We start from the raw sequence: 27,894 nt of genomic DNA, 5'->3' as shown, positions 1-27,894 counted from the left end.
ATTCCAAGATGGCGTGGACATTGTGTCCTCTCCACTAGTAAACAATTAACTGCACAGCTGCAAAGGCAGAAAGTCCGCCAAAGTCACTGGCCAATCCCGAGGCATATGAGTGAACAGCCAATCAGAAGTGAACACGTCACTCTAGGGTGTATTTAAGCTGTGCCTCTTCCTGTCTTTGGCCCTTCCACGGTCTTTCACGTTTGCTGTTACAAGTAAAGCCTCGCTGTGGTGATACCCGAATTCTGCCTCTCGTGTTTCTCTTCCACGGGTGAAAAGGGGACACGGGAGGCGCGCGGAACAGAAATTAGGTCAAATCAAATAATGATTGCTTACTCCCACAAGCCTTGTGACAACCCATCATCTTCTTTACCTGCTGTCTCACTGTCCACATTGGCTGGTGCAAGTGTCACTCAGGCCTTTGGCACAACCCCTTCTTCAAGTCTACCCTCTTACTGGTCTGCTCTCATCTTTCAGGTTGTAAATGTTTCCACAATTTTTAATTTACATATTCATCTCCCTCTGAGTTCTCCAGTCTACATCCAATGGTGCATTTTCCAATGCTGCTTGGACATCCAATGGGTGTTTCAGGTAGAAACTTTACAAAAGTTAGTCCCAGCCCAAACACAATGAGACGGCTCCAACCAGTCTTTCCTACTTTGATGGCAATTTCATAGTGACAGTTCTTGAAGCCAAAAACCTTGAGATCATCTAATTCCACCCCCCCTTCCTTTCACATCTCATGTTTAACTTACGAAGAAATCCAGTGACAGTTACTTTAAAACACAATCAGAACCCAATCAATTCCAACCACCCTAAGGCCACTGCTACCTTCTATGGACCATTTAAACTTCTTAACCTAGTTCTAGACGTGTCCCATTGGACATGCACATAATGGCAACACGATTTTGTGGAGCTGAAAATAACAATGAACAGCGTTATCTTTAATCCTCTAGTTTTCCTTTTCTTTTCTGTTCATTTCTAATCCTTTTCAGTGAGTTCCAGTTCCAGACTGCCTCAGGCCCCACAAGATCTGAACACCTTGCTCTGTCTGGATGCCGCTAGGTGGCGCCACTGACACCACACTATGCTGTTAACGTTAGAACCTTATGAATCATCCCTCTTCTGAAATGCTCTTCTCATAGACATTACATGGATCAAATATCTTTGGACGCATGGGCTGTTTGATCACCCTATGAATTAGTCCGCTATTCTGCTAGAATTCCTTCCTTCCTTTACTTTTTTTATAACACTTTGAGACTCCTAAAATATCGCTACAATTTACCATCTTGACATTTATTATAAAATTCTTGCCATAGAATAAAATTTTCAGAGTCTGGTCTGTTGACAAATGTGTTTTTGTCAGCCCTTCGGAAGGAGAGTTCAAGTCATTTCCAGTTACTTATCAAGAGTTCACTGACAAGGCTGGCCCACGTGACTGCCTGTCTCAAAAGAACAACAACCACCGCTAAAACATAAACCACCTCCCAAATCAGAGATGTATGATAATTTTTATTATTCTTTTGATGCTAATGGTTATTTCCCAAGTATCCAGCACCTGCACAGCTTGGTGGTTCTAGCGATGAGGACATTTACTTCAGACAGGCAGGCACACGTTATAGCAAAACCAAGCAATTATATAACAGGAAAAGCTTAACTGGATAGACAAGTACTTATCGCTCAGACCAATCTAATCCATCTCACAACTGAGGTGAGTTCATCACCACTCCTGTGTCACAGAAAATTACATCATATAAGATATTACTATTGTGTGATAACTATGTAATGTAATATGTTCAAAACATTAAACAACTCAGACCTGCTTAGTAGGGGTTAGTTGTATGCACATGCACAGACACACGCGTATATATAACTCCCTGTATAATTATATATATAAAATATATGTTATATTATATTATATATTATAATATATTACATATATATGTGTATTACGTCTTTAGGTCTTGGTTAGTCATGTGGTTGAGATATCATAGGTGTATCTTCCCTGAACTTTCTAGGAAACACATTTTCTCAGTTGATTTCCTGGTCCTATGACTTCAATATCTTTCTGCCCCATCTACTAAGAAGTTCCTGGAGCCGTAGGTAGTCAGGAGTTATGTTCTAGGTATATAAAAGAGGGCGGGGCTCTCCATTATCACATGTTCTCTGCTCTTGGACAACTGTAGTTTTCTATAATCTCCATTTACTGCAAAGCTTCTTTGATGAGGGTGGACCACTACATTTATCTATGGGCATGAGGATATATATTTAGAATGCAGTTAGCAATTGTACTGATTTAGTAGGGTCGCAGTAGTAGATTGCTCTCTAATATCCATGTCTGCACTAGCCCCAGCTAGTTGGCTATGTTGTTAGTACCAGGCATGATTTTCCACCTACTAAGCAGGACTTAAGTCCAATAAGAGAGCTGTTGGTTACTGCCAAGACACAAGTGCCACTATGACACCCTTTGGGTTATCAAGCCATGCTGTTCTTTGTTATGTTTCATAGGAGTTACAGTTGGGTAGATCTATTGACTGCTTCCCTTTTTCAGAAACCTGTATAGCGTCTTCTGTATCAGGAGACCTGGTCCTCTCTCAGGGAGATTTTAGAGAGAGAGCTAGCTCAGATCCTACAGTTTTTGTGTTGGAAATACACGGTATCTTCATTTATAGGAACTTAACTTTAAATCCCTGGGAAGCAACCAAGGATAATAGCAATAGTCTATATGAGGGGGGTGGTTAGGAGCTTTGACTCCCACCAACAATTTGAAAGGTACTTTGTTCTGCCTGATATATTGCCCAAGTGGCACCTGTGTGTGTGTATATATCTATATCTATATCTATATCTATATCTATATCTATATCTATATCTATATCTATATCTATATCTATATCTATATCTATATCTATATATCCTGACTTATATGTATTGTATACAATGTTAGGTAAATAATTATTATGATTTCTTAGCTATTCCTCTGCCCTTTCTTTCCTTTTGTATTGATATCTTTCCCCGTCTGTCTGAATTTAAGTGCCTCCCCACTCCTTTCTACCTATGTCCCATGCAAATTTCTTATATCCTGGTATTCTCTCTCATTTGAGCAATGCCGCCAATTTCAATTTGGGCTTAAATTTGGTTATCTTGTAAGGAGAGATGGTTTAAAGCAAGTCTATGCTTCCCTGGTCAAAGACCATAATAATATTAATAACTAATTAATGATTGTCTTAAATATAGTCTGTTGATTTTGAATACTTATACAATTATGCATTCTAATCTACAGACTATCATTGAGTGGGCTAAAACTTAAAGGCCATATCAAGAAGTTTGGAAGCAAAGTTACTAGAAATCTTCTGTGGCTCAAAAAATATATTATAGGTAGCACAAACAAAATACACAGAATTGTGCATAGTAGAATTGATTTGTCTTCAAGGTCATAAATCCAAACAATTCTTTTCTCATAGGAATAAATATATTTCCATTTGACAAAGAAAGATATCTTCACCACACAGAATACAGAGGAAGCACACTCTCAGAAGGCCTTATATTATGACATGATAAAATCAACAGACTTCTCAGCTAGGGATTATTTTTAATATGATGAAATACATTTTACTTTTGTTTCAAGTTGTTCATCTGTTTGGAACTTACTACAATGGAAAAAGAACTCTTCAAAGCCCTTGCGCTCTTTTCAATAATAAAATCTTTCCTTTTGTTTAGACGAAAACAAGGATGCCAGCTATTTTCAACAGTTGGAAGAAGATAGATACACTCACTCCTGTGAGGATTATAGCTTTGAAAAGGGTTTTAAACAATTTGAAGTAATTCTGATTTTTTTCTTCTCCCTACTGATAGGGGAGGTCTGGGAATTGGCTGCTCCCATTCTGAAAGTAGCCTTAACTTTTATAAAACACCACCCAAGGGCCTTTTCTGAACTCGTTGATAAACAACCCACTTGGCATTTTATGAATGTTGAAGACCAACAACGTAAAAAAATCTTGATGTAAAAAATGGACTGGAAGGTTCACCGCAGAGGTTACTAATCTCTTCTCTGTTCTTCAGAAAAAGAAAAAACAAAAAAGTTTTACTTGGCCAAGAGGTTTTCCACTATTTGTTTTAATATTTCTACGGAAAGTTCAAGAATTGCATGAGGAAAAAAAAAAAAAACAAAAAAAAACCGCTGCTTTGTTACGATAGAGTAGTGATGGCGAAGTTCATGAGTCGGAAGTGGAGTGTGAGCCTTGGGGTGAGAGTAGAGAGATGAGCATGGCTGTCAGGGAAGAGGACGAGAGCAGGCGTAGCTCCTGTGAGGTCTGGAGTGGAGGTGGCTCATGTGGGAGTGAGCACTAAGGTGGTTCTTGTAGAAGAATAGCATGGGGGTGGGGTAGGTTATGTGAAGGATCAGAGTGAGGGCTGGGGTAGTTCATGTAGGAGAGTGAGGCCCGGGCTTTTTAGAGCTTGTGTAGGGTGTAGAGAAGGGTCTTGGGTAGTTCCTGTGGGGAATGGAGTCAGGGATGGCGAAGTTCTTGTGGGGATGTGGAGTAGGGGCTGTGTGGTTCGTGTGGGGGAAGGGACGGGGGCTGAGGAAGTTCCTGTGGGCATGGGGCAGGGGTTGGGGTGTTACAATATAGAGTGTGATTGGAGTGGTTTGTGTCGGGCCTGGAATGGGGACTGTGGGAGCTCCTGTGGTCGTGGAGTGGGGACTGGGAGGGTTCATATAGGCATGAAGTGGGGGATAGGGTGGAGTGTGGAGTGGGGGATGGGTGGTTCTTGTGGATTGAGTGGAGTGGTTGGAGGGCTTTAGCTAGAGCTGAGATGTTGCTTTCATCTGAACACCCCAGGGGATTTAGAGTACTTGCTGTTTAGTCTTCAAAGGGACCAGTGCAGGTAAAGAGGACTTACCGAAATTATATTTCTGTAAAGGGGCTGAATAAATTCCTTCTCTTTCTCCAAGAAGTGGCAGGTGAACATGTGTGAAAGGCAAGTGACCGAGCAGACTCTTGCCTCTGTGTCTATTTTGTCGACACACATTTGGGGAGTGTCTGCATTCATCTCCCTCCTGGATGAACAGTGGTGTGAGATACCCATGCCACACACTCATTCCTCTCACTAATACATAGAATCAGGACTCAATTCGTTATCCTGTTACTCAGAATAAGTAGGTGTATTCCAGGTCAATATGAAAGTATAAAAGTCATTGTTGAAGAAACAAAGACCATGTTTTATGTGGTAGTATACTAAACAAAAACATTTGAAATAAGATGAATTTTTACCACTGTGCCAAAGGGGAAAGGGTTGATGGACTTCAGAAAGTAGGTTGCTTTTGACAAAAGGATTATAATGTATTCTGAAGGGTAGCTCAGACCTACCATCTCTATGAGAAACAGAGAAAGAAATTCACTTCTCCTTAGAGAAATTGACTAGAGCACGGTGATGGATTTCACTTTTTACTAATTTGAGGGTGTGAATTCTGGTGAGCAATGGCCTGATGTCTTTGCTTCCCAGAGTCTATGTACTCCTAGTCTCTAACGGGAAGGTGTCAGGAGACGGGGCCATGTGAGATATTATTTTGTAAGGGTTGAATGTTCACAGATGAAGTTAGTGTTCTTCAAAATGCATCCCCTCAGGACCAGAGAGTTGTTTCAGTGGTGAAGGGAGCTTTCTGTGCTTTCAGACAACCTGTGTTTGGTTCCTATGACAATGCTGTGAAACTCAACTACCGGCAATTCCAACAGCATGGGTCTGACAGCCTCTTCCAGCATCCATGCTTGGTCCAGGAAGTGACATCATTAGGAGGTGTGGCCTTGTTGTACTAGGTGTGGCCTTGGTAAAGGAAGTGTGTCACTGTGGGCATGAACTTTAAGACCCTCCTCCTAGCTGCCTGGAAGCCAGTCTTCTATTGCTTTCAGATGAAGATGTAGAACTCTTAGCTCTTCTTGCACCATGCCTGCCTGGACACTGCTGTGCTCCCATCTTGATGATAATGGACTGAGCCTCTGTACCTGTAAGCCAGCCCCAATTAAATGTTGTCCTTATAAGGGTTGTCTTGGTCATGGTGTTTCTTTACAGCAATGCTAACCGTAATGGGATAGTTTGTTTATGCTTGGCCCAGGGAGTGGCACTATTAGAGGGTGTGGCCCTGTTGGAGTAGGTGTGGTCTTACTGGTGTGGGTGTGGCCTTGTTGAAGTGGGTGTGGCCTTGTTGGAGTGGGTGTGCCCCTGTGGTTTTATGAATCTCATCCTAGCTGCCTTGGAGGCCAGTATCTGCTAGCAGCCTTCAGATGAAGATGCAGAACTCTCAGCTCCTCCTGCACCATGCCTGCTTGGATGCTGCCATGCTTCTGTTTGGATGATAATGGACTGAACCTCTGTACCTATAAGCCAACTCCAATTAAATGTTGTCCTTATAAGAGTTGCCTTGGTCATGGTGTCTGTTCACAGTAGTAAAACCCAAACTAAGACACCTAACTAAGACACTATGAATCCTCCTACACAGGAGGCATACACACAACTCTTGAGCAGAGGCCACTAAGTGGCCCTATTATGCTCTTTTAAACATGTGAAGACACAAGATGTTGTGAATCACTCATAAAACAGCAAAATCTTCAGTGCTCACCCCATGTCACTCAGAGTGAGAAAAAGAGTGTTTGTGACCATTGGATTATGGGAGTTTGGGTTAAACAGTGGTTAGAGCCACTTCCTAGAACATACTTTATGTATTCATTGTTTAAATGGAATATGGAAGGATAAGGACACTAGCCAGCTGTGGCCACACACCTGTGATGCCAGCACTTGGGAGGGAGGCAGGTAGAAAGATCAGGAGTTTGAGACGAATCTCCTGGCTGCGTAGGTCAATGACATAACTGGCTAATAAAAGTCTCTTGATAAATGGAAAGAGAAAGAAGGGAAGAAAGGACAAGATGAGAGTGTCGGGAGGAGGAAAGGGAAGAAGAGAATAGATCTAAGGTCATGTAGTTGAAGTATTTCCAGAACTCTGAAGGAATGACATTCCTACTCTGTGACACAGGACTCACCTGTAGCTGAGGAAAGGGAGCCATGGGCAATATTTTATTTGTTATAACATTTTGTTACTGACGGATCCTGTTTATTCTTCTCCCAAAGGAAAGGTTCGTGCTCCTTTCTCTCCTCCTGCCTCTCTCCTCCGTCTCCCATATACATAGTCAATATTACACATTACAGAGGGAAAACATAATAGCTTGTAAAGTACGACCCTCTTAAAAGATCTGATGGATTCTGACAGTCTGTTCACTTTCCAGAGGAGATTTCCATCTTTGTATATTGAGCAACTATGATGGATGATGGGTGGCAGGCTGCTTTCTGTGACCTTGAAGCCTGCAATCCTTCAACATGACAAAGTCTGTGTTAAAAAAACCACATGAGGCTGGGAGGGCAGGGCAGATGGTAGAGAGGCTGGGAAGCAACACATGGAGGGGCATGTCTGTGTTGACTTTAAAGAGACTCAGCTGACAGTGTGACAAGTTTCATGGGGTGCATGGGAGGGCAGCTAAATCTTGAGAGAGTGAGAGAGCGAGAGAACGAGAGAACGAGAGAGCGAGAGGGAGCCTGTGTGTGAGATGTGAACAGCCAGCCAGAGCACACTAGGCAGAGAAACAGGCAGATGGAATTACTTAAGCATCAGGGTAGATTATGTGAGGGATTGTAGGGAAACATAAGGAGAGAATGCCTGTAAGGAGGTGAAAATGTGACTTAGGGGACTCTTGATAAAACGGCATTTCAAAGAAGAATCAAGAGAAAGCTTAGCTGTTCAAAAGAATGTTGATGGTTTGTTGCACCATTAACTTGGCACAATCATATAGACCGGAGGTAGATTTCCAGGTGAAAATTAGAAGTATCATTGTAATCTTCGAAAGGAAAATGCATTTGTGATCGTCTTGATCCTTTATACACATCTGTCAGATTGATCAGCACTTAGAAAGCATATGGAGAACTGAAAACTATCAAACGGTGTGTATTCTAAAAATAATGTATCTAGAGTGCATTGGTGATAGCGTCTGTGCTCTTAAATGCAACCATTTAGCACGCACAACTCTCTTTGTGTTCAAGGTTAACATTTGACTAGGACTATAGGTAGGTGGGAACTAACACATCATTAATTTAAATGCCTGGCTCTCTCCATATTTCAATGAGGCCGTCTGTGACAGTTATAAATAGCTTAAACTGTGCACTAACATGCTTTTGACTCTTACTAAGGGTTCTGTGTAGATGGCAGGCAGGACACAATATAAAGTATGTATTAGTAGGAATGGAGAGACGGCTCAGTGGTAAAGAACAGACACTGTTCTTCCAGAGTTCCCTAGTTCTATTCTCAGAACTGACATCAGCTGGCCCACAAATACTTCTAATACCAGCTGCATGAGGTCTGGCACCCCTAGCCTCTAAAAGGCACCTGAACTCACATGCACACACACACACACCCTCCCACATAATTAAAAGTGATAAAAAAATACAGTTTAAGAAGAAATGTATTGCTGACCATCATCTTCAAAGATAAAGAGAAATTAACAAGATACATTTGATATGAAAGAACCTTGCCATGCTATAGGCAAACAGGCTATGAGAGGGCTTCCTTCTATGTGGATACATTTTCTAACCAATTGTTTACTACTGTGACTTAGACCTCTAGCCTGAAGAAGGAGATAAAGGTCAAGGGGAGGGAGCCATGAGTACCCTGATGCAAAGCTGCTGCTAATGCTTAGGATAGTGCCATACATATAATATGTGTTATACAATGATATACAATATATATGTACATATTATACCTCATATATGATATATAATATATATATTATACAATGGTATACAATATATATACATATTATATATCACATATAATATTATGTATACATATATAATATTACGTACATATACTCATATATAATATATGTATGTAATATTATATGAGTATGTGTATATGATGTATGTATATGATGTGTATATGTATGTGTGTATTATATCATGCCTGTGGAAGTAGATTAGGATGTGGCTTCTAGACACATGAGGAAGCCACTGAGTGCCAGCAGGAAGCTCAAAGTACTGTAATACAGTATTAGCAGTTTCACTGTGGCCCTTGCTTAATCAGATTTTAATAAAAGCTTTTAATCATAAGGATTTAGATGAAATGCCATTATTCTTTAAGGAGCCAAGAGACAACAATGAATTACTAATAATTTATTCATTTGGTCTCTTTTAATAATTCAAGATTTTGCTTTGTACTGGATGCCTAGCGTATAAATACTACTTTAAGTATGCTATACTAACGACAGTGAAGTTTTTGTGACTTGTTAAAGATTCTCATCGCATGCACTAAACATGTGGTCATCTGACATCTGAAACATGTTTTGGTATTTCTGTCTCACAGGAAGTAAGTGGTCATTGCTTTCAGAAGAATCGTGTGGAGGCATCAGATCATTCACAATCCAAACTGGGATGCTATTGATAGTAGGTTTATGTAATGGATAGTTATTCAAAGACCATGGTTTATAAATTGAATTACTCTAGGACAAAGCAAATGACTGATTCTCATCCTTAGTGTGTAACACCCTTTCAATATCCTCAGATGAGAGTAGCTAACTAAAACCTGGAAACCTGTTTTGTAGTGGGGGTATCCCTTTCATTTTGTTGCGTGTGCTTGGTTGTTTATTGGTTGTTTACTAGGGTGGCTGAAGTTTCTAACTGCCCAAATTTGTCTTCAAGGCTTCACTTTTTACAGTTTTTATTTGTCAGCAGAATAAACCACTGGCAGAAGCAGCAAGAAATAAAGTTGAGAAATCTCTGGTTCGTGACACAAACCATCTGTTAGTATGCCGTGTCCCTCTTAGAGGCAGTATTCCTCTTCAGTCCTTAGACAGAGGTGGTCCTTTTTCACTTTTCTCAGCTTCCAAATCAGAGATTTGGATCAATTCCAACCACAACAGACAACCTTCTACAGTCAATGAGAAGCAAAACACTCACGTAGGAAAAAATAAAGAAAATGAAATATTTACTACTGAGGAGACATTACACAGAGTGCCAGGGTTTGCAGCCACTATTTTCACCCATTATTATTTTTGCAATTGATAATTTTTGCTCATGGTTCCATCACGACACCTTTAGGTTGTGGCAATTTGGATCCAGCGATGTCTGTAAAAACTTGTATTGATAGTATAAAGAGTTACTAGAACATAAACAATTATCGGTTCGCATTGCTAGTTGATTTTTCTCCCCTGTAATCGATGGACTGAGCTACACTGCCCTCGGACATCTTGGGATGACTGCTGTGCATAATAAAGGAAATAGATTTCATGTTTAAGACTAAGCAATCTGGAAACAATACTTATACAGCTTTCAAGATTCCTGCAAAGATAAGCATCCTGGGACCCAGGGAGATGGACATAGGAAGTGGATAGATACTGTTTAATGTCTGTGCTGTCCCACAATAATTATAAATCAATGGCAAATGAACCCCCTCTATGTGAGTGCTTTGTACAGAGGGAGACAATAGTGTGCCTTTGATGAGGGGCATTCATTCAGTGGGGCTGTATCCCCTTTGTGTATCCAGAAGGCTTTCTACCTGTCTTTTCTGTTGACTGCTTGCAGTGAGCTACATTATGCTCCTGATTGTTGTTGTCAAAACCACATCTGCTTTCATTCATTGGCTAAAAAATATCTCTTGACCCGTCAACACTAAGCTTGGGGTAATCTTCAGGAAAAAAAAAAACAAAACAAAACAAAACAAAACAAAAAAAACAAAAACAACTTTGAAACTCCAGATAATTGAAATACTCTCTTTTGGTAACTCTTCAGGTCTTCTTTTATCTGCTCTCTGTCAGCAGACAAAGATCTAGAGTGATAGAGACTTACCCACTTCAACACTGTTAGTTCTCCAAGGACAAAGCATTACTCAATAAAGCTGTTACCAGTTACACATATTATAATGCGAGGCAAGAGGCTATTATGTCCTATGAACTAAACATAAATGTCTTTAGCATAGTATTGAAAGTTGGACTTACATCTATTTAATCCAGATAAGCATCCCTGAGCAACTGCCTAGTCTGCACAGTTGAAAGAACCCGAGTTGGGATAAAATAAAACCAAATTCAGTCTCTCTTCTGCTCAGTATTAGCCGTGTATCTCTATGACAGGCACAGACCCTGAACTTCACATCCACATACAGGGGTGTGAACAAGCCAGCTAGGGGGGTGGTGCCCGGTCAAGGGTAAGCTACAAAACAAATGTTCCTGGAGCGTCTGTTCAACAAACCTCCTTTCTCTGTTTCCTTTGTATTTAAAAATTTTATTTAATTAGGTAATTTATTTATGTGGCTCTGGGGATTGGAGCAAGGGCTTCATGGCTGCCTGGTGAATGTTCTACCACTGAGCCAATGCCATATTAATATTTTCAGCTATCTTTTTAAAATGAAGGTATCAGTGGGCTTCTGTTATACCTAATTATGGAGCATGCATGTGTGTATCTGTGTGTGAAAATACTATGCAATATGTGTGAGATTTATTCAGGGTTTATTGTTGTCATATCTTTTACTCACAATTATTCCCATTCAGTATTTATTTAAACTTTGCAAATTCTTGTTCTTCCTTCAAAATGAAATCTTAAGTCTCAGTGTGCTAATGGTATCCATCAGGATTAACTCATTTCCACAGTTCTTCTTCTGTGGTTTCATTATAACATAATCAGTATTATTATTAAATGATAATTACTTAATATTACATTTAAAAATATAATATTGTTTTAATATCAAATAGATTGCCCAAGCTTGAAATTTCCTTTCAGTTCTAGATTTATCTTTCCACATAAAAAAATAGCAAGGCATACATTTTAAAAATTCCAGGAAAAGCAAAATTTTTCAATGTTTATGCTAGAAAAAGTAACAGCACCAAAAAATATCATATATTAAGGCAAATAATATATAAAGCATATAATATTTTAATGTTGTCATTGTTGATCTTTCATGTCCAGAAGTTATTTTATAAAAAATGTTAACATATAATGTATGATTTATTATTTAAACTATGTAACTCTAACCAATGCACACATGTGCACGCACACACACATACATACCCATATATTGAATACTACTATAAATATTGTTTCAGAGAAAAAATTCAACATTTATAGATAAAAATTAGTTATTGTTGTTCATACTTATTCTAATTTTTAAAACATGGGAGGTTTATAGTAGCCACCTAATGTTCCTTTGGTTAGCATTTCATAAATACAAGGGAATAAGATATTAGTTTAATTTACCTTAATAACCAAATCAAATTTTTGATGAAAGTCTCTGTTTACTGGCTCCAGGAGAGTAAGTTCTGCAGTCCTGGGATGCATATGGAAGAAGCGGGGATAATCCTCAGGGGTGCCTGTGAGACAAGAGACTCAGTTCAAAACTGACAACAAACAGAAACTTGCTGATCTGGTTCATCTCTTTCCTTCATTAATTGAACAGCACAGTCACAATCTCATTAGTAAATTAAGTTTATAAATTATCCACTGTACGGATAGCGGATACGAATGTGATATATAATTAATTACTTTATGGGTTAGAGGAGAGAAGATATTTGTTTGGATGGTTTTCTGAATTTCTTTTTATTAAGAGAGCTTTTGAATTATTTTGGAAATTCATCATATGAAAAGAGACATGAAGGAGAGGGAAAGCAAATTTTGGATTATAAAATTATATTTTAATCCTGCATAAATCTTAATTATTCCATTCATGTTTTTTCGACATATCTTATATCACATGAAGACTCTAGTCTTCATGTAATTTAAACCAAATATCAAGATGCCTAGAAACTCCCACAGGAATTTTTTTTTTAAGATTAGTATTCAGCTAAGTATGCCAACTACTGAAATTTTAACTGAGGTTGGTTTTGGGGTGTGGCTCGATATTTCTTAAATGCAGGCATTTCAATCCATTGAGATACTTTTGTTCTAGCAATTTTTTTTAACTTTGCCTGTATCATCTTCCCCTGTGTGTTAGAATATTCTTGTTCCCAACGTAAAGAAATGTCAGGTCAGAGTTGTCAGATATAAAAGTCAAATCATATTACATTAATAATTAAGCATGTCAGTAGCCATCAGTGACCCAGGCAATAATTTAAACTTGTAATGGAAACATGGAAATTGGAGAGACTAAATATCCCTACCAAAAAGAAATTTATATTTACTTATCTCAGCAATGGTAAACAATTATACTTGATGCTATAGAGAGATTTCTTTATAGACAAAATTGACAGCAGTGAGTTGAAATGGGCTGTGGGAGAGTATATACAGAACACACAGAAGAAAGTACAGTGATTTGGTCATATAGATTCCTCTGGACATCAGAACACACAGATTCGGTTGCACTGAGACTCCATCTCAGTTTGGACACATGTGGTATGAATAAAGGGTATTGCAAAACCTGTGAAGGACTTGGCACAACTGACCTGTCCAAAGCCTAGTTTACCTTCTTTGTAACAGCACCAGGGATGGACCCTAGAGTCTTCCTCTTGCTCAGTACTCTGCCACTGCCTGCATCTTTAGCTCAACATCATAGGAATGCCGTGGTTGTGATAAATAGCCATCTAAAATCTATAGCAAGTTATCTGGTTAATTAAATGGCATTATATCTTTGGATAAATACTATACCAGTCCATACATGTTACATACATATTTACACACATATGTAATCTTTAACTCTCAATGTAGTTGAGAGAGGAAGAGATAGAGAAAGAAAGAAAAAGAGAGAAAAGCATTAAATGACAGAATAGTATAGAAGTTACTCTTGATTGATGATTAATGTTTTATTTTTTTTTTGCCCATAAATAAGTTCTATGTAATTATAAAACAGATTGGATTTAAAGATACCTCAAAAATGTTAATCTACGTATGAACTCATTTGCTGACAAATATGACCCAATAATTTTATAATATTAAAGACAATAGTGTTCTACTGATCATTATGGAAGGTGGTTGGCACCATTTGAAGAGTGGAAAATCAGATAACATATTAGCATTTTTAAAGATGGTCAGCTATACTGGGAAGCCAAAGAACTGATAGCACACATTTTTTTTTTTTGATGAAATTATTCAAGCTGGTAAAGAAGAAAAGCCTAATAGTAACAAAAATGACAAGAGGATACTCCACCACATTTATAGGATGGGGTCTACATCAGGAGTCAGAAATGTTGATCTTGGCCTTCAATACTGCAAAGAAACACTTCCTATGTGTTTGTATTGATCTATGTGTCATGTGTATTTATTCACATCATCTGTTTGCAGTAAATCTAAGAGGCAGCCAGGCAGAGTCATGCCACAGAGAGCACAATGTGATCTGTGGAGAATCTCAACAAATTTCAACTTATGTTTCCAATAAACACAACTAAGAAGAAAAACAATTGGAGGAAAATCAGTGTAAATGTAAAATGGTTCAATAGAGCTCTCTACCCTGCCTGGTGTACATAAAAAAAAAAAAAAAAGATAAAAATAAAAACTGGAAAGTGTAAGTATATTTGCATTAAATCTATAACAAATAACGATGAGTAGCAGACTTTTAAGCAGTTATTTTATGGACATTTGTAATAGATATTTGTGGATTAACGAGCGATGTTTGAAGCCCTTCTCATGGTGATAAGATAGAGAAAATGGAAGGGAATATAGAGATAAAAACAACTTTACTCCTTTCATCATTACTTAAGTAATAGCAAATGGAAAATTCTTGATTCTCTCATAGTTTTTTTTATATATTTCCATAGAAACTTATTTAAAGAACAGTATAATTCACAGTTGGCTCTGATGGCCTCGCCAGCCATCTCTTCAGAGCAGGATACGGTGGGGATAATAGTGGAAGGTTAGCCAAGAACATAAGCGAATTATGAAACTCAGCTGATCTGGGAAAAGGGGTTTAGCTCGTTGAGAGGAACATGTATTAGCTGATAACTCTGGGTTTACTGTGGGGGAAACATTGTAATCTTTTTATTTATAAATCTCTTCTTCATCTACGTGCCAAATGGCCCTGTGGGGGAAGATGTTATTATTGGATCTGTGGAGAACGGAATGCTCAGAGAGATTAAGGGGAGAATAACTTAAACTCTCACAGCTGGTAAATGAATGAAGCAGGAGTCTTCCGTATCTGTTTCTCGACCCCAGACTCCTTTCCAAAAGGTCCTAAAGTGTCACATAATGAATTACACAGCTGGGTTTATTGGCCTGTTGGAGAAGGTAGATTTGTAGAAATGATTACAGCATACTAACAGAACAAATGTGTGCCTTGAGTTCTAAAAAAATATATCTGGAGTAAATGCTAGGGCACTTTAACATTCCATATTTCTTAAAAATACAATGCTTTACTAAGGAGAACTAAAATATGATGCTTATGTATCCATTATACAGAAATTTTCATACTTATCTGAGGCTCTTGTATAGAAACAACTTTGATTGCACAAATTTTAATGCAAACTTGAAAGCTCTATTCCAAACGAGTTAGACTATGAACATAGTATTGTAGTGAATTTCAGAATGTAATTCTATTGTGGTCAACAGAACCCATGCCTGTGAAAACCATATATACAAAAAGGGTCTACATTTCTACCTTCAAAGTTCTGTGAAAGAAAGGACAAGCTGAATTAAGCCCTGTGTAATGTTTACAATGCTGGATGCAATGTGTTTTCTGTAAGAGAACTACAGTTACTTTACCAGACCCTTCACATATTTTAAAAGTATAAATTTCATGTTGATGTAGGTACCATTGTCACTATCAAAGCAAAGTTCCTGTCAACTATTGTATGGTGGCTCCTGATTGCCCTTCTCCACTGTGGACTTATTTTCCAGCATGTGTCATTTTTGTGGCATCGTCTATACCTACCACGATAACCCTGTGATTCATAGTTTTCTACATTTATAGGCCATTTCTTTTTATTGCTTTGGAATTTTTCTATTATATACACATACCAAGGTTTATCTAGTCTTGTGTTTATGAGGACTGCAATAGCACTTAGTCACAAACATAGTTCCTATACCATTGTTCTATACATCAGTCAGTGGATGCGCGGTGCTGTTTCTTTATATTGGATACATAGCCAGAGTAAGAACCCCTAGGAGATGCTGAGTCTAAATATTTCACATACTCCTTAGGGCAGCACAATTGTAAATGTCTCAGATGTGTGTGTTGTATAATCACTACCTCACTGGTTGCTCACATGATCTATGGTCAAAGTGCCCTCCATGAGATTCTTATCTCAGGGGCCACATTTGCTCATTGTCTCTAAGGTCCTCCTTCCTAAGAACTCATTTAGAAGAAATCATACAATTCGTAGGTTTCTTCAACCTATTATGAAGCATTAGAGATGGATCCAAGCATCTCTGTTCATTAACACCATTTTTTTTTCATTTATGACCATGTTTCTCTTTTGAGGAAATTGTTAGTTTTTCCACGATGACTGCACCAATTGACACTCCAATCGGCACTGCATGGTAGTTTTGTCTTCTCTGTGTGTTTCCTGGGAACTGATGAGGTCGGTCTTCACATCTGGCAACTCAGATAGGAGTGCAGAAATGTTCACCAAGGTCTTAATTAGCTTTCCTTTCAAGGTAAATAAACTAAAAGAAGTATACATATAGTTTAGATGTTTTCTATGATAAACATCTATTCAAACTTTGGTTAAATTATAATTGAGTTGTTGTTCTTATGACATTGTCATCTTATATATTCTCAGTGAAAGTCTTTTGTTATATTTACATTTTGCTAATCTAGACCTTTTCCTATCACCTGTCTTTTTCAGTCAGTTAACAATATTCTTTGGAGATCAAATGAATTTTTATTTTGGTACTGTCAAACTTTAAATTTTCTGTTTCTGTGTCAGCATTTTGCTGAATTTGAGAAATGAGAGATAACCCCAAGACGATTAAAAATTTCACCTCTATTGTTTGCCAGGTGAGGTATATAGCTTTATATCTGAGACACAGGGATGGAATGGCCTTCACGTCAATTTGCATACAGAGGTATGGATTGTGATGTAGTTGGTTGTGTTAGATGATCCAGTTGTTGGGTATTGCTGGGGGCAACGATAAACTGCTTGTGGGATCTCCAGTGTCTCCATTAACTCACTTTGAGCTTTGTGTTCCCTCCCAGTGTCTTGAGATCCTTAATGGAACTTTATCAGAGCCTCTACCACCTCAGTGTGAGCACAGAGCTAATGGCCCTCTAATTACATAAAGTGCCTGGAACAAAGGTCCTTTTATCTACTTTATTGAAATTCCTTCCTCTCACATGTCCTCAACATTTTCTTGAACTGGAGAAGGAACTTTCTATTCAAAACCGTTAGCTCCAAGACAGGTACAAGTTCAATTGGCTGTGTTTTAACAAAATAACACTAAATATACACTATTATTATGTAAAATAACACTAAATATACACTATTATTATATAAAATAACACTAAATATACACTATTATTATTGCTTATTATGTTGAAGATGTGTTTTCATTATACTGAAGAGGGACATTATGTGTGTGTGTGTGTTGCGTGCATGTGTACATATATATGTATACATGTGTGTGTATATAAATTCTGCCTAATTCTGATCGATATATGCAGAAATACAAGTCTTATTTATTGCTGCCATGAAGACATACAAATTAATGATTTTTCCAAAACGTTATCAATAAGTAATGGTGTTATCTTATAAGTGCCAATCAAATATTACTAACAAATACCACCCAAACCAAAAGCAACTTTAACATGTAATTTATCTTCAAATGGTAATCTGTGAACCCCTTTTAGTGATGCCTGAGTGTTGAGTGCCTTGGAGAAGTGAAGGCCTGGAAGTATCAAATTATCCAAGGACACAAGTGCATTTGGAAAAACGAGATCCACTTAGACCACTAGGAGTTTATCACATTTGGAAAATATTCAATCCAAAATACAGCTCTCCACCTGTCTGGAAATGTACTACACAGACATCTTCAAGGCTCTTCATTTTCTCCAGCAAATCCTTGTCTTGCTTAATCTTGAAATAAGCGCTCCTAATATCACATTCCTCTGATTTTAAGTTCAAAGGCTACTCCTTTAATATTGTATTACTCTTATGTTAAGTCCAAAGCTTTCTTCTTTGTGGTGAATACAATTAGTTGATGGTTTTAATATTATTTTTGTAGAACTTTAAAAAAATCTGCATTTGCCTAAAATTATTCTTGGTGTTTCAGTTCTATAATACCTATTGTCTCTAATGGCTTGTTCATCTGTCCCAGTGAACTATGTTGCAGAGAAGAAAAAAGTTTGATAGAGATAGATTATAGATGATGTGTAAATTACATAGCACTTGAAAGGCCAACACACAGAGGATGATTCATTCCTAAGGTGTCTTGCACCATGTAAGGAAAAAGTAAGTAAGCAAGCAGGTGGCAGGCAGGCAGGCAGGCAGGCAAGCAAGCAAAAACAATGTAAAACCTGGCCTCTCCCCTTCATAATTGTGGACTCTATAATACAGCATAGGATGTCTCTTAAGACATTTTCTTTTACTTTTTAATGGACATATACTTGACAATCCACACATTTCCGTGACTATTCCTGTGTAACTGTACATACATCCTGCTGTGACAAAGTAATGCTTAAGGATACTTATTAGAGTTCATGAAGGTTTATAAACAAATTTGAAATAAGTTCTCTAGCTTTACTCTTTTCATCCTTAGCTAATTTATAAAACCAACATTTTAGGCACCTTAATATTTAAAATATTATTACATGTCATAAGTCTATGACCAGCCAGAAAAGTAGATTTTAGCAATATTATAATTTAGATTATAACATACCTAAGTGATATTTAATATGTATTACATGTGTCACGATTACTGTTCATACAGTAGCAAAAATCAGTAGGTTTTCACATTACTTAGAAGTAAACTTCCAGCTTATGATGCCTGTGTTAAATGACGTTAAAATGATAACTATTTGAGAAAACCTAGAAACACACTTAAAAAGCAAGAAACTCTTACAAATACACAATATTTCCATACAAGTCAGTGGGTTATTCTGCTTAGGATGAGGCTTTGGAAGGCCTCTTTTTCTGTTGTTTGTTATTCATCTGCTGTCTCAGGTCCAGTGCATCCTGGTAGCTATCGCTACCCTGCACCTACAGAAAGCATTGTACCTGAAGGACGTCACATGGTCTTTAGACACATGTTTATACACATACTGAATGTTCGAAGAATGAACAGACTTTAATTTCCCTTTTTCTCCTGATGGCAATTATTTCTCCTGGTGGTAATTATGCCAGGACACTGGTCTTATTGACAGTACCGGTAAAGTGTTTGATAACCATTTACGTGAACGCCACATACCAATTTAACACTCCCATTCAATGTGTTTGTATGCAAAGATTAGTGACCATCTAATGTCATATGTTGTATGGAGTCTCGGTGATACAGGAAGACAGAACACCTACTCTCTGGCCATGGCCTGAAGTGAGCAATATTTTTAGATAATTTCTATAAACTGTTTTAGATGTGACTAAGGGAAGTGTTGCTATTAATACGGTGTTAAGAACCTGTGAGATAAAAAGAAATTGAAATATATCAAGCTGGTTTAATTAGTCTGGCACATCGATTTTATGGTAATTTGTTAGAGTTTCTGTTTTGTTTTGTGTTTGATGTTTTGTCTAGGGTACAATGAAATCCATCTCTATAGCCAAAGAATATAGTTTATATAATTTCAATAATGTTCTACTTGATTAGTCTTACTTTCAGTTCATAATGATCTGTACTGGAGAGCAAGCTCTCTAGTTGACATTGAGAAGATGACATTTCCTGTAACTCGAGGGAAGAGTGGTTTACAGACAATGATTTGATTTGGATTTTTTAACATCAACGAGTCTCTCTTCTCATTGTGCTACATTTCTCTTTTCAGCTGAAGGTGCCCTTTAGAAGCATTAGTGAAACTTTAATTTCAGTGACACTTCTACATTTCTGTCTAGTTTCTTTTAGGATGGCTGTTTCTTTGTTGCTATTCTGTATTTGTCCAGACATCATCCCTCTGCTTTCTATTATGTCTTTGTATGCACCTCTGGTTAGCATTTCATAGGCATAAATAGGAGACTGAACGTCTTTGTTCAGTAGGCTAAGGTTTGGTCTTCCTGCGGAAAACAATATTTGACTCGATTTTCTACCTACAACATCCACACTTACTGTTTTTGTCTTGTTTAATTTGATTCCCTTGTATCTGTGCATGGTAAATTGTATTATATGGGAACTGAGGATGTCATATCAATGTTCTATGTTGATGTACTGCTGGATATAGCTATATCTGCCTTATGTGCTTTCTAAATTATAAAAGTATGAAGGTTATGCTCTGTCATGTGGACTTGAAGGACTGCATGGGGCTTTGTTTTGTTTTCTTTTGTTTTACACGCAGTGCCCAACACACTTTCTAGCGTTTCCAGAGAGCTCTCTGTGAGTGAGTAGCATCTTTACTCCTCAAATTTGTTGTCTGAAGCGCCTTCTCAAATGACGATCATGTCAGTTGCTGTGGTTTTTGGGGGGTGGTGTCTGCAGGTCAGCAAGAGGGCAAAGACCTTCCCAAGTTTTTTCTTTATGTATACACAGCCTAAGACTTGGTGTTGCTCTAGATTCCAAGAGACATGTGGAAGTTTTTACATCCTCAATGGACTCTATTGTCTATCCTTTAAACCTTTTTCTTATTTACAATTTTCTTTAACTGTTTCCCAATGTGTTAGGCAGTCACAAAGCCAAGGCACTTGCTGCAAGTGTTTTGACAAATGCCCTTGGTAATGTGAGAGACCCTTTTCTAATGATGCTTCTAGGGAACATGACCCCTAAAATGGTCAGAGTATATCAATTTTGATAAAAAAAAGACCCCGAGAGATCTCAGTTTGATTGTGTTCGTTACAATGGCTGACAAGTTGTGTTGAGAAATCATTCTGATACAGGGCATGGTGAGCTCAAAGGTCACCGCCATTATCAAGATTTAGTTGCTTTGCCTACATATTCAATAAGAAATGTAGAACCTTAGTTACATTTTTGGCTCTGATAAAGTTGATTTGGGCTTTCTTTTCCATTAATTTCTTTTCCTTTTGCTTGTTTCTTTTTTCTTTCCTCTCCATATCTGTTTTTGGAGGGATATATTAAGTTAGCCAATGTGTCACTATGATAAAATATCTGGGATAGAGTACTTATCTAAAAAAAAATAACCCCAGTTACTGAGGGTCAAGTCTAAGATCACATGGCCCATTGCTTTAGGCCCCTGCTATGAGGGGCAGGTGGGAATTGCAAATCAGAGTGAGTGACAGAAAGAGAAGACAAACAAAGTCCCTCAGTCTCCTTACTGTGCATGTCCATGGTAATCTAAGGACCCCACTGAGCTACTTTGCACAGGTATACTGTACCCATAGACATTAAGGTTTTCCATGTGACTCTTTGGGGATAGTCATCCAATCAGGAGGGGTTAAATTGTCAAAGGTCTTTACAGGACAGTATTTCCTAATTTCATCCACAAGAGACTAACTCTTTCATCTAAACTTGCAACTCAGCATAGAGTCTTACATAAGGCCTTAACCAGAAATAAAAGTTCATAATTATTGAAATAATGAATAGAAAATCAAATCAAATTTTTAAAAAATCTAAAATATATACATATCTTATGGAAAAATTGAGTTCAGCAGAAAATCTCATTTTGTATTTACTAACAGAACTCTAAATTTTAATGTTTCACAGGGAGCCTCTAATTCAAAGTGAGACTAAAATGCATATTTCTAGTGTTACTAGAGTTACACACAAAAGACCCCATCCCCCAATAATTAATCCATTTGAATTTTATACCTATAAAAACATTAACCCATTTAAGGATCAACAAAGCTTCAATTTTTAAAGAAGGACTTGTCTTTAGTTATTGTTTCTGCTTATGTTCCAATGATCTTCTGGGGCATCGTTCCTGTCAATTCATCAATATTTTGCTATTCCCTTTACTGAAAGTCGTGATAAGCACACGGTGGGCAACAATAGTCAAGGTGCCAGAAGCTGGCTCGGGTGATGACTTTGACTGTAACAGCAATAAATCTACCGGTTTTCTCCTGCAGACACCAGTTCTCCTGGGTTTAGGGCAGCTCTTTCAGAAATATTTCAGAAATATTTACTTCTTCACCCTCAGAATATTTTAATTCTGTCTTTTTGATACCTTTGTACCCCCTTATCCCTTCTTTAGTCTGGAATATTTACCTCTCTCCTCTCTATTTACAGTACAGATGGACATATTTCATAATTCTTATTTAATTAGTGGAGCAAATATATAAAATATTCCTTGATATTTATAACAAGAAAACTACAGGCTTTAAAAGACTATTTTTAATTCATAGGGATTAAAAAAATTAATAATTTAATGGTCAGACTTCTGTATTTGGCCTGTATTTTACACATGGCTTTAAAGACTGAAAACCTTGGAATAGAACTGTGGAACCAAAATTTAGAAATATCACTTCTTAGTATGACAGCATAAAATTGTCTAGAATCTGCCCAGTATAATGGTTTGTACATGTGAGCACACAGCCTGAAGGCAAAGCCAGAGATCAGGACTTCAAGATAATGTTGGACTCTACAGAGGATACTCCAAAGTCAGCATTTCCTACTTGAGAGATGCTGGTCTCTCCTATGCCCCTGTCTTTCCAGAGCCTATCAGTCATGCAAATCAACAGCATCTACATTTTATCAAAGTAACTTAAGAATGGTTTTGTCAAATGTCTTCATTTTTGCATCTTGTGCAATGATAAGATGTATAAAGTGGGTTAGCTTTAATATATTTTCAGGGGAAAAGTGGGCCATGGGTTTCTGTATCATGTTCCTCTGGGTTGGTAGTCCATTCCTTCTTCCAGAAGCTTCAACAAACCCCATATTTCCTTTGCTTTCAAAATCAATGAAGAATGTATTTAAGTGGATCTGTATCTTGTTTGTTTCATAAAGGCGACATTGCCTGTTTTATAACATGTTACTGAAACAGGAAGAAGGAAAACTTGGATTTATATCTAGTTTTGTATATGTTAATTCCAGTAAAAAAAATACTGTTATTAAAGAGCTTGGTGTGACTTGAGAGGATTCATTCATAGATTTCTAACAGGATAAACTTTTGGTGAATACAAACCGACAAGGATGGAGTAGAGGATGCCAGGTCGATCAGATGGTGGTTGGATGTTTCGGTCCTGATCAATGGCTTGGATAGGTGGGGTCACCAAAATAGGGTTCAGTTCTTCCTGGAAGAAAATTCAGAGTGTTTAGCTGTGCTTCACACTCATACTTCAGGGGAAGTTGACACCAGGATGCTTGCTTAAATTTGGACAGCTAGATGTTTACTACACAGACTCTGAAATGAATTTGCTTAGACTTATAATTTGACACCTCCTCTCGCTCATTCTAAGTCTGAAGAGGAAATGAGCCTCTCTCACATTCAAAATGAAAGCCTGTAGTAGCTATATGCACAAAACTTATCTAAAGGATTCTCCCAGGAGGAAGCCAGAAAAGAAAATTACAGTGTTAAGCTGCTTAGAGGACTTAAGCAAAATGTAAAGGCACTAAAGAGCTTCTCACGTGAATTCTCTGTTTTAGAATAGATTTGAGTCTCTGTACTCTTTCCTTCTTAAATAATATTTTTTAATCCAAATAATTATAGCAATATAGGAAGAAACACTCAACACATATTTTAATTCAACAGAACTCAAAGCCATGCCATTCATTTCCATGTCATTAAAATAAATTACATATTACAATTGTGTTTATTAAATTAATAGTGATTATGAAAAAATTCTGTTTAGGATTTTGGCAGATGTTTTTAAGTTACTGTTCCTCAGTTTGATGTCCAGGTGTATCTACTGAGCTATTAAGATTGCTGTACTGGTACAAGGAAGGGGCCTAGGTAGATTAATCAGAGGTAGAAGCACTGGCTTCTCTTGAGGTTCCTGGCACCCACAAGGCAGCTCATAACTCTCTGTAACTTCAGTTGCAGGGCTTACAATGCCCTCTACTGGACTCCATGGGCACTGCACACATGGTGTGGTTATACACATACAGGCAAGCATTCAATACATATAAGTGTTAAAATAAATAAAATTTTAAAAAAAAGGATGTAAACACTTTTTTGAAAGGGACCAAACAACAATACGTGTTGGTTCTGGAAGTCAAGAGGGCTGTGTGGCAGCCTCTCACCTCTGTTGCTCTAGCAAAGGAGACACAATTGGACATGGCTCAGTTAAATGGGAAAACAGTGTGCTACAGAGAACATTTAAAACCTTACTCTACAGATCAGCTTGGGAAATGCTACACTAGATAAAGTTTTGAAAACATAATTTTTTTGGGAAGCCTTCTTAGGGAATTAATGAGTTCTACTGCTTTTCATAGCGACTCCAAGAAAATGGTATTTTGTTTTATGTGCATTCAGTAAACATTCACTAATGTCTCCTTGAAATAATGCTCTTCGAACATAGCTCGGGAAACATTAGGGTTTTTAACTTTTAGCCAAAATATATAAATGGTAAGGATAAAGGGAAATAAATTTTTTTCTCAGTGTCTGAGGAAGGACTTCACCATGATTTTATGCAATTTATTCTGAAACGAAGAACGCTGAACTGTGCCATGTACTCTAAGGCAGATCCAGCAATTTAAATTCTCAGTGGAAATTGATTGGTGGTGGCTTATATTTAAAATGAACAGCCATATTAAATAACCACAGGCAATACTCTTTTATTAAAATCATAGGAATCAAATATAATTATTGACCAACTTCACATAGACCTCAGGGTCTATATAGTTATTTATATATCTTCTAAGTGGTATTCCTGTATTTTACTATAAATAATGAGATATTGTGATCAATAGTTTAGTAACATTTTATCTCTTCTTAATGTTAATTCAGGACCATGGATATATCACCTCAGTATAATAACTGCCCTATTAAACCCAAGTGATTATTCTTTCTCTCTTTAGCATACATACAGAAAGTTTTCTTCTAAAATTCTTACTTTTTTCTCCCACTTCCTCCCTCAATCCTACTTTTCTTCTCCCCACATTTAATTTTCTATCTCTGTTTCTTTTCCCATCCCTTTCTTACACACCATCTCTTTATAACAGTCAGATTCCTATATACACAGCTCATATATAGTAATATGTTTTCCTCTAAAATAAAAAAAGTCCAAGGATCTATCTTTGTTAGTATTTAAACAGCATCTTTTAGTCAAATCTGAAGAGAAATTGCATCACCATGAGCTCATAGTTTAACTGCTTTGCTTCTATTTCACTAATTAATTTTTCAGTAGCTTCTGTAAGTGTCATTCTAGAAGACCTAGGAAGGCATGTAAAGACTTATGATCCTCTACAGTCTAATCCACATAGCCAAGAATTCTCAACCATCTCTGACTATTGGAGAGACAAAACCTCTTTTCTTGTCCACAGTATTTCAAAACTAGACTCGGAGTGTTAAGTAAAGAGCCTCAGATGAACAGCACTCTGTTGACCACGCTTTACTCTCCTTGCTCTTTGTAGATCTGCCAAGCTATCAGTCCAGGATATGTTTTGGTTTTAATTCATCATACAATCTAAAATCCACTTTTGTTATTATCTAGGCTCGTTGAAATGAGCCATGAGGATTTAATCACGTTACGTAAAGTTATAAAAGCAATAAGAAAAGTGGGCATAGCAAATAAAATGAGTGGGGATGGAGAAGTGCTAACGAGATTCCTCATCTTGCATCACCGCTTGGTAATAAGTCTCATACAATCAGAAGTGAAGGCATGAAGGAGATGTGGGTGTGAGTTACAATTACTTTACTTGACATTAGAGGAGTGAAAAATGTGAGCACTTCAGGAGACTCGGTCTAGAAGGAGAAAATAGATTTTTTTTTTAACCTTGAATAATTCAGTGTTGTTGGACTAAGTTATTATCATGCTTATACTATTTTATATTATAATGAAATAAATACATCAATGAGAATAAGAAAAGAGAAATCCTCTGGATAAAGAGACTCCATCATTTATTTATTTATTCATTTATTTATTTTAGAAAATTTGGAGAAGTGCTGTTTTTAAATCTCTTGCTAGGATATTAGGATTGACATTTTCCCCCCTCTTATCCTCTAGACTATATGCTACATAAAACAAGAGAAATTTCTTATCTGTTATAATTCAAGAGTTGGCAAAAAAAATCTAGGATTATAAATGTGATGTCTAACATTTGTTGTCAACTTGACTACCTCTGGAACTAAGTAAATACCCAAGTGGCTGGGCACACCTGTGAGGGATTTTTAATTAATTGGATCATTTGATGGGGAAAGATCCACCTTAAATCCAAAAGTCTATATCTGGGCCACCCTTTCTTGTGGTAACTTTTATGAAGGACACTGAAGAAGGCAGCTTGCTCTCTTTGCCTGCTTACCCTCACTATTGCTGGGAACTTTATTTCTTCACTGTTGTTAAAGTCTATCTTCAGGATTCCTGTGTATACTGAAAATCAGCTGAGACATACAGCTTTGTGGTCTGAACAACTACTAAATTCTTGGACTTTCCATTAGTGGACAATAGACAGCCATTAGAAGACTAGCTGGACCACAGCCTGTGAGCCACTCTAATAAACACTATATATATGTATGTGTGTATCTATACACACATACACATATATGTATGTATATATATATATGTGTGTGGGTATGTGTATATATATGCATATATATCATATATTTATACAAATATGTATTATATAGATAATATATTATATATATGCTACTATATATGTACATATATAATATCAGTACATGTGGAATTAATATCACTATATGGCATTAATACAATTTGTTATATTTTATATGTACATGTATGTATCTATATTGGTTCTGTTTCTTTAGAGAACCCAATAGGTAAAACAAATGAGCCCTCAAGGATAATACTGAAGATTAACTCAATATAATCATTATCTTCAAATCTAAAAAGTTTTCAATATTACATAATACTGAATATTATATTTAGAAGAGGATCATTGTCATTTTCATGATTTTTTTATTTCATTAAAAAATAAAGTTCTTATGAACAGTCATCATTTTAGTTTGAAATGTGTGTGTTTTCATTAGAAATAGCAGCATAAATAGTATGCCTTGTGCACCAAGCTTGTGTCTACACAAAAGTCTCTATAGTAGATAGGACCAGGTTAAGGCAGAGCCCTGAGATGATTATGAAATCTCAGAAGGGTGCATTCAGTGCTACAAGAATTCTTTACTGAGAGAGCAGAGGGCGGAGGACCTAGTTCCAGTTCAGTTGGAAGGTACCCCTGTAGCCCACTGCATATTGAATGTTTAGCAAAATTGACTGGGTATTAGATGATAAAGTACTCCATTAATGCACTCCATAATTCATCTCACAAACATGGCACTGTAGGTGAAATAAAAGTAAATATAAATAAAGGGAGATTTTAAATAGATACAAAAATAATATAATTATAAATCAAAACCTCTTTTGAACATTTACTGGTCAAGTTCTTGCCTACCATGCAAGAGATTATTGGTACAACTCCTAGCGTGGCAATTAAATAAAATGAGCAAATGAATAACTATAAGCCAGTATGACATGTAGTGCCTCTGATACCTTTACTTTTGACACTGAGACAGGAGAATAGGACATATGAAGCCAGCCTCAGCTACATAGGGAAAGTCTGTCTGAATGTACAGTCAAATAAATACACAAACACATAAAACACATTTTAAGATAATTTATCTTTAATGATTAATTATCAATTTATACTCTACTTCACAGATATGTATACTGTTATGTGTGGATCTAACACATTTTATTTAAGTTCAATATGGAAATGTTTAGTACTCTAAATTGATCTTTACACATTATGTAAATA

At 37.0% G+C, this 27,894-nt stretch overlaps 1 protein-coding gene across 1 annotated transcript in view; it reads right to left on the bottom strand.

Annotated features, from left to right (window-relative positions):
* Pcdh15 (protocadherin related 15) overlaps positions 1 to 27,894 on the bottom strand; it is a 777,836-nt gene that overhangs the window by 306,002 nt on the left and 443,940 nt on the right. Inside the window, exons 9-10 of the mRNA XM_076917096.1 lie at positions 23,153 to 23,261; positions 12,277 to 12,389 (exon numbers count right to left, since the gene is read on the bottom strand). Coding sequence (XP_076773211.1) covers positions 12,277 to 12,389; positions 23,153 to 23,261 — 222 coding nt within the window. The remainder of the gene's footprint in view (positions 1 to 12,276; positions 12,390 to 23,152; positions 23,262 to 27,894) is intronic.

Source organism: Arvicanthis niloticus, chromosome 20 (genome assembly GCF_011762505.2).
Source record: "Arvicanthis niloticus isolate mArvNil1 chromosome 20, mArvNil1.pat.X, whole genome shotgun sequence".
Lineage (NCBI taxonomy): Eukaryota > Metazoa > Chordata > Mammalia > Rodentia > Muridae > Arvicanthis > Arvicanthis niloticus.
Note: the sequence above shows the minus strand (reverse complement) of the source record. Positions and strands in the feature narration are given on the sequence as shown.